We start from the raw sequence: 8,271 nt of genomic DNA on the forward strand, positions 1-8,271 counted from the left end.
TACCTTGGCGATTGCCTTGAAGTGGGACGGGAATTGAACTAATTTATGCCAAAAATGTTGTGCATTTTTCGGACTTGATTTAGCTTATTTTGTTGAGAAATCTAAGGCTTATAACTTGTCAATTGGCCCTGAGTTTCAATCATACATCACATTACTTTGTTTGCACTAGTCTCATCAAGTTCATTTATTCCAGATGCAGCGTGTACTGTTTTGACAGAGTTGTTTCAGTAGAAAGACTATTATTGCTCCTAGTTCCGACTTCTGAATGTGCTGTTGTATGTAAAAAGTTTGCATGTGTATTCTGGAAACAGATGCATGTTTATATTGCAAAACCTTTACATGACTTTCTTCTATTTCTTGGGTAATTTTCTGTTGTTTCGTTTATGAGTCTCTTATTTAGTTTCTTCTACTTTGATGTTCCTGATAGGCTATACACCTCTGGCTCATGCAATTATTGCTGGCACTGTGGACACTTTCCAGTATCTTCTTGATCATGGTGCTAATCCAGATAAACCTGATGGACAAGGGTCTACGCCTCTCCATTTGGCTGCTGCACGAGGTCTCTCCCTATGTGTACTTATCTTGTTCCTCTGTGTCTTGAAATTCTTTGTTTGTGTGTTCTGGGGTGATGTAATGAAACTTGAAACGGATCATGTTATATACTCCCTTTGTAAACTAATATAAGATCTTTTAGATCACTAAAGTAGTTATTTAGAAGATCTTATATTAGTTTACAGAGGGAGTACATTATAAGTAAGAAGGTAGGAAATGCACATGTCCTAATTGGTTGTGCATGTGCATAGATATGACAGTGTCATCTGAGCATTTAGAGCTTTTTCTGTGACAAATGAGTTGTTTATTAATTGCTATCTTTTAAGTCTAAAAAATCCATTTATCAATGTGCATGTGTGTATGTATCATGAATTATGTAGTCCTTGCCACAAAATGAGCTGCATTACATAAATTCAATATAGGTAAATTCAGAAGTGATATAATTTATTGCATGTCAGACAAAAATAGTAAAATATGAATTTATTTCAAGCCACTATTCATACTTGTGAGGGTAGGCCTGGCGCAGTGGTGAAGTCCTCCCCACTTGTGCCAAGAGGTCCTGGGTTCGAACCAGCCTCTCTGCATTGCACTTCGCAGGGGTAAGACTAGGTTCCTATAATCCCTCCCCAGACCCCACCTTGTGTGGGAGCTTCTATGCACTGGGTCTGTCCACTATTCATACTTGTGGGTATTTCACTGACATCTATTCAATTATGTAAATCCAGAAGTTACCTTGTTTATACCCCTATCAGCTTTAAGATAGCAAATATGAACTTGTTTACAGCCACTGTTTGCAGTTACTGTTGCTGGTTATACATTTATAAGTGAGTGATGTCACATTCATATATTACCTTTTTTTATTAGTTGGTTCTCATTGCAATAATTTTCCCGATGTTTGCAACGTAGTTATTTTGCAGTTACTTCCTAAGGTAAATGAATACATATCCAAATCTTATGTTGCATGAAAAACATAATAAAATGAACCTCTTAACATTGGAGGTGTAGTTCACACTAGATTGTCTTCCGCAGATTTCAATGTTTACATATAGCAAACAAATCTAGCAAAGAAGTGTGAGGCTATGCACTCCTATTTTCTCGATAACTTGGTACCACGTGGGTTCCTAAATTGTTTAAACACACTGTAGAATTTATACTCATTAATTTACTGCCTCTGTTTATTTTTACTTGCGATTTAGGACATTGACACGGTCTTTGACAAACATGTTTGGCCATTACATTTCATAGCTATTTGTTAGTAAGAGTTCATAAAAGTTTGATTACTTGAAAATATTTTCTGATAAATCCATGGGTCATTTTCATGTGCCAAATCATAATAATTCTTTCTTATCATTTAATCATTTAGGTCATCGACATGGTTCCTGACAAACATGTTTGGCTGTTACTTTCCATAACTATTTGTTAGTAAAAGTTCATAAAAAATTGATGACGCGAAAGTTCTTGTCATGACAAATCCATGGGTCATTTTGATGTGCTAGATCCTAATAGTTCCTTTTTGCTTATCATTTAGGAGATTGACACGGTCTCTGTCAAACATGTTTGGCCATTACTTCTCATAACTATTTGGTAGTAAAAGTTCATAGAAGTTTTGTTACATGAAAGTATTTTTCATGAAAAATCCATGGTCATTTTCATGTGCAAAATCCTAATAAATCTGCAGGTGGAGTAACTATTTTCATCTATACCATCACTTATGTGCAACTTTCATCTACAAAACCAGGTTGTGTCAATGACATGTAGGGTCTGGTCCTACATGTCATTGACATAGGCTTGGTGGTATAAATGAGAAGTGTTTTTCCCCCCAAAGTTCACTGCACGCATTCTAGCATGTCATTTATTTGAGAACGGAGGTAGTATTCCTATACAACTAGCTAATTGAACATATTGCTTTGAAAAGTTTGATCCCATATTGCTTTCACTAACAAAAAGAAATTCACAATAACAGCAGCAGCAGCAATACCAAATAACCTGTTGGATATTATGTATTATGCAAATTATCTATGGAATTTCCACATTGTTATGAATTAAAACCTGCTTTGTATTTCTCATTCAGGAAATTGTGAAATAGTAAAAGCCTTGCTTTCAAAAGGGGTCAATGTTGATTCATTGTGTGATACTGGAACACCACTGCACACGGCTGCTTTCTGTAGGCAGGATGGTGCTATGAAGATTTTGTTGGACCACCATGCAGATGTACGTCACTTGTTTGTGTACCCTTCCTTCTTGGGTTAACAGGGTCCACATTATTAAATACATGATTGTTTTGTCTGGTACTACTTTGTCAACTGCCCATATACTAACAAAGATATCTTTTTTTAATGATAAAAAGATCAAACATGTTTGCCAACATTCATCATGTAAGGGTACTGATTTTCTTAATATTTCTTCTCAGTGTAACAAGATATTCAACACTGTCTATTCACCTCTTATTGCGGCTCTCAATGTTGGCTCTCTCAATGTTAGCCCGCTGAAGTGTGTGAAGCTTCTGATTAAGGTATGGTGCATTCATCTCATTTCATTGACATCTTTTGAACTGTTGGTAAGTATCACATGAAAAAGGAAGGAGGACAAATGATGGCATGCTTATTTAGAAGGGTCTTTGCAACCTTTTCCGTGTTAGGCTGGCGCTGACGTGAAGGGTGTTGGCACTATGTCCCCCTTAATAATTGCTGCCAACAATGGCTTAACTGACTGTTACAAGTGCTTACTGGAGGCTGGTGCAGATCCTGATGTTCGTGATGATGTAAGTTTCAACTTTCACTCCAGCAACATGGAGTGGCTTTTCACGCATGGTAATTATGTTAAGAAACTAATGTAAAACTGTGCTGTGTTAAGAAACTAATGTAAAACTGTGCTGTGTTGTTAAGGCTAAGCAATACTTAGTCGTCTATTATTTTCACCCTCAAACCCTATCTATGAAGTCCATTAATGATTCCGGTTGGTCCTTGGTGACCATGAAGGCATGAATTTACACCATTATTCTTAGATGCACAATCGATCCATATGCCATCATACCCGATGTTCCAATTGAAGTGCAAACCTTGTGGTTAATATTATATATTTCTATCATTTACGAATGATGTGAATCTGTACAAGATGATGTCGCTGGAGTGACTGACAATAATTTGGTGGAATGATAAGTGAGTTCTTGTTCAGTGCTTTGAAGCATTATCTTCTGAAGTTCTAGTCAGATGTGTAATTACTGCTTTAAGATGTTGCTCTATTAAAACTGAAGGGGTTTATTTTTTCTTATTTATTTGAACCATAGTGTTGAATATCTAAATATTTTTATCATATACCTCGTGTTCATACTTCATTCCCTGGCCGTGCTTCTGTTGTATTACCATTCTGCAAATGCTTCAGTGAAACTCATGTTTGTTTTATTTTCAACAGTTTGGCCACCTTCCAATAGAAATTGCTGCATATAATAATAGACGGGAAGATGTTAAGATCCTACTTCCAGTAACTTCACGTACTCCATATGTGCGAGACTGGAGCGTTGATGGGATAATTCGTTGGGTGAAATCAATGCCATCAGTGGAGGTATAACTTGAGGCATCGCTGCCAATATAAGTTGCTTTGTATAGGTTCTTCAGCATGTCCTTAACTTAAAAATAGATACTTAATCCTTGTGGGAGGATTTGATGTGAAGCTTACTGTGGTATGTGAAAGAAGTAGTTTATTGTGCAGTCATATAAATGAGTGAACTGGATCAATAAAATGTTCAGATCATAAATATTTTGTCTTCTAAAATCTTCTCATGCCCTTCTGATGTAGCTCATGTAAGTATGTAAGTATTATGTCCTTGCCACACATCCTCATTACTTGTGCCAAATGATTTGTTTGCTGTTTCAGAATGATCCCATGAACCAAATGAATCCAGCTGATCTCAAGTTAGAAGGAAGCAAGGCATATAAGAGAAAAGATTATGCTACTGCAGTCAAACTTTACTCTATGGTAAATTATTGCACCATATCTTAGCCTACACTTGTTTTGCTGTTGTATGATAACTAAAACTTTAAATTGAGAGTTGGTGTGCTTTGTATTATTTTGAATCTCTAGTAAGAATTTGGTAACACTAAAGTGTATGTGCCTCCTTTATTTGTTCTTTTGCTGTTTTAATTTTCTTTCTATAAGGATTGCATTTATGTTTAGAAAGTCTATTGATGCAAATTCCCTGCATGGCTGTTACAGAGAACAAATTTCTGCTGTGCCTAAGTACAAACGTTACTAAGTTTTTCTGCATTAGTAACAGAAAACCCAGTAGGATATAAACACGGTAGATTTACTGCAAAATTTCAATTGTAACTCTGGCATCAAGCCATCAAATAGTATATCTGTTAGAAAATTGCAATTTCAATTGTAACTCTGGCATCACCATCAAATAGTATATCTGTTATAGAAAATTATCAGTAGTTCATCTTATTATATTGGATTGGATAGAGGGGAGTAAAGCTTTGGTTTCGATGGATGGGTCTTAATTTCAGCATCCTAGCGTGTATCGATTATTGTTTCTCAGGTAATCAATAGCTAGTTTCCGCTAGCCCCAGCATTTTTCTTGTGTGCGTACCTGACAACAATGCAGTAGTATATGTGGGTCGTAGCAATAACCCAGTGTGCTAATTTTTTGTTTGTTTGTTTGTTAATGTAGGCAGCAGACCGCTGCCCTGATGACGCAACACTGTACTCAAATAGGAGCCTTTGCTGGCTTAAGATGGGTGAAGGAGACCAAGCTTTGATGGATGCTGGAGTTTGCAAGATTAGGCGCCCAGGTTGGGCAAAAGCCTGTTACCTGGAAGGATCTGCTCAAATGTTACTGAGGGTACCATTTTTTGCTACTCATGAGCGCATTTGCTCACTATGTTAAATGCTTTTTTAGTGATGCAGCAACCTTTATGCGTGCAGGACTATGAGAAGGCGTGTGATGCATATCTTGATGGACTCAAACTGGATCCAGCAAATGTTGAGATCGAGAACTCATTACGGTAGAGTACTTACCCTGGCAGTGTTGATAATCCTATTCGTACATCTCATGCATCTATTTCTTTCATGTTGAAACATACATGGTGACTTTGTCCAATAGATTAGAATAACTCTTTTTATGTGGTAAACATTTGTTTCCTGTTTGAATCATCTAGAACATCATCAACGCATCTGCATTTCAAACGCTTTAGTAATTGCTGTAATTTGTTATGCAGGGAGGCTGTAAATTGCTTGAAGACATCTCATGCCCCGAAAAAGTTGTAAGAATAGTCAACTATTAGGGGAAACCTTGCTATTCACAGGAGCAGCACGACTGATGCCAGTTCCCTCGGTGCGTGTGCAACGGAGTGTTGAGTTTAAAACATAACTTGCTGTTGTAAACTAGGGTGGTTTAATTTTTTCCAATGCTCGATTAGGCCGGCCATGAAGAATTACCATGTTTCTTGTTTGTGCCTAGTATGTTTAGCCTAGAAATGCTGGACACGCATGTGGGTCACCACATAACATGCACTACGTACGACCTTACTTGGTGCCATTGAATGCTAGTCGATCAGTGGCGAGCGAGATTGGAATGGATGCTAGTTGATGTTTGCATGCCCGCCCACTGGTGTGGTTTAGCCGTTTCATGGAATGTGCAGTGTAGTTGTGCTTTAGGAACACCCGGTGGATATGGATGTGAGGCTGCTTTTGCTATTGAGCTTGGATTCTTGATACTAGTATTGCCGATACTTTTCTACTCCCTCCGGCTGGTGTCAAAAACGTTCTTATATTTTGCGGCAGAGGGAGTACTTTTGAGTATTGGAGCCCTTGTGTTTGTCTGCCTCCTCGAGATGATATCATCATCAGGGGTCTCTAGCGGATACAAGAGCAAATAAATGTATTATTAGACTCATTTTAACAACTTTGGGAGACAACGCATCACATGAGGTGGTTTGCGTTATGCTTGGCTTGACCTAATTAATAGGCTGGCTGTTATGCTTGGCTTGACCTAATTAATAGGCTGGCTGTACCAACTGCAAGCACAATCAGCACGTGAAATTTGTGATTTTACAGGCAAATCATGTATTATGATGAACAATTGTATCATGTAAGGAGTAAAACTAGCTTATTTTGCTTGATTTAATAGGTTGGAGGGTACAAAACCAAAATCTGTAGATTAGCGAATATTAATTTTATGGAAAATCCAACATGATGGAATGACTTTCAGTCGTGGTAGGCCTTTTTTTTTTTAGAACGAAGGTTCAAGAAGAACCCGACTTTGAATTAACAAAGTCATCAACCGGCTAGGATTACAACCACATCAATACAAACTCGAACAAGCAAAAGAAAACCCAGAAAACAAGGCAAGATAAAGGATTACAACCACATCAATACAAACTCGAACAAGCAAAAGAAAACCCAGAAAACAAGGCAAGATAAAGGGTGCTGGTAGGCATCTCTCAAAACCTCACACCCTACCGCTAGTAAGATAGTGATAAGCACAAGTTGAAGCACGCAGAGGTCCTCGTCCACCCAAGGATCACCTGGGCTTCGGGAAGCGCCTGCCGTCGAGGATAGGACATGTTAGCACTCAGCACCAAACAACCAAGGCCCTGGAACAACATCACCATCAATTCCCACTATCGAAGGAGGCCCCCGGGCCTCCTCACCTGGCTCGAAAGGCGCCGAACCGTCGACATATGGGGTTGCTCACCCTAGAACATGGACGAAGGATGCAACCGGAGGCAACGAAGGAGTTGGAACAGAGCACACCCTACCCGACTAAGAAACTTCGCCAGAAACACCGCACCACCGCTGCCCACTGACGATCATATGGAGAGGAGAAAGATGCCGACCAGACAACAACAGTGTCCAGGGAGGAAGGAGCAACGAGGAGGCAGGACCAAGGCCGAGGATTGACGCTCCGGCTCTCACAACGCACTGCTGTAGCCGCCGGAGGAGGGGAACCCGATCCCCTCCTGGCCAGCAGCCGTCGGACCAAACTGACACCAGATGCACATAGAGTACCAGCAGAAAACCTGACCACTGCCGGACCTGCAAAGCTGCTACCGCCGCCACTGGGGACATGTTGTCGCCACCGCCCGACAACCACCACACCGCAATGCCCACAGTCCAAGAAGCATCCAAGACGACGACTTCAACAAGCAAACGACGCCAAGAGCACCGTCGCCACCCAACAAAGTTCGAGTTTTCACCCGAGAGGCTAGGGGAAGGGGAGGGTGGAGCAAAAGACCTGAATGGCGCCTCCAAGAAGGGGAGCGGCGTCCATGGACGTCGCCGCCATGGATTTCTCCCGGTCAAGGCTCCACACCACCAACACCCCATCCAGCTCCAGGCATCGGAGAACCAAGTCAACCTGGTCCAGATCTGAAGGGGTGGAGCACGCAGGGCAGCAGAAGGGGGAAGGGGCGGCCAGATCTGGAGCCGCAAGAGGCCGGAAACCCCACCGCCGGCGCCGCGGATCTCGTCCGCCGGAGAGCTTGCTGCCCGCGCAACCAAGTCAACTGGACCACACCCGCGCCACCAAACAACCGAGGAGATGGTGGCGCCTCACCGAACAAGGCCGCCGCCCCGGATTCCGACGCCCCCTACTGGAGAAACGGAGTTGCAGAGGCCCCGCCGCCACCTTCCTTGGCAACGCCCCGGGCTTGCCCGGCGGATGCCTTTGGTGGTGACGAGGAGGGAGGAGTGGAAGAGGGAGGCGGCGAGGGCTAGGGT

The 8,271-nt window shown here is 41.2% G+C and overlaps 1 protein-coding gene across 1 annotated transcript in view; it reads left to right on the plus strand.

Annotated features, from left to right (window-relative positions):
• Positions 1-6,292, plus strand: part of LOC119280010 (poly [ADP-ribose] polymerase tankyrase-1-like) — an 8,331-nt gene extending 2,039 nt beyond the window's left edge. The window contains exons 4-12 of the mRNA XM_037561024.1: positions 428-559; positions 2,624-2,763; positions 2,963-3,064; positions 3,191-3,313; positions 3,964-4,113; positions 4,426-4,527; positions 5,222-5,392; positions 5,476-5,555; positions 5,769-6,292. Coding sequence (XP_037416921.1) covers positions 428-559; positions 2,624-2,763; positions 2,963-3,064; positions 3,191-3,313; positions 3,964-4,113; positions 4,426-4,527; positions 5,222-5,392; positions 5,476-5,555; positions 5,769-5,817 — 1,049 coding nt within the window. The 3' untranslated portion in view covers positions 5,818-6,292. The remainder of the gene's footprint in view (positions 1-427; positions 560-2,623; positions 2,764-2,962; positions 3,065-3,190; positions 3,314-3,963; positions 4,114-4,425; positions 4,528-5,221; positions 5,393-5,475; positions 5,556-5,768) is intronic.
• The last annotated feature ends 1,979 nt before the right edge of the window (positions 6,293-8,271 follow it).

This window comes from Triticum dicoccoides, chromosome 3B (genome assembly GCF_002162155.2).
Source record: "Triticum dicoccoides isolate Atlit2015 ecotype Zavitan chromosome 3B, WEW_v2.0, whole genome shotgun sequence".
Lineage (NCBI taxonomy): Eukaryota > Viridiplantae > Streptophyta > Magnoliopsida > Poales > Poaceae > Triticum > Triticum dicoccoides.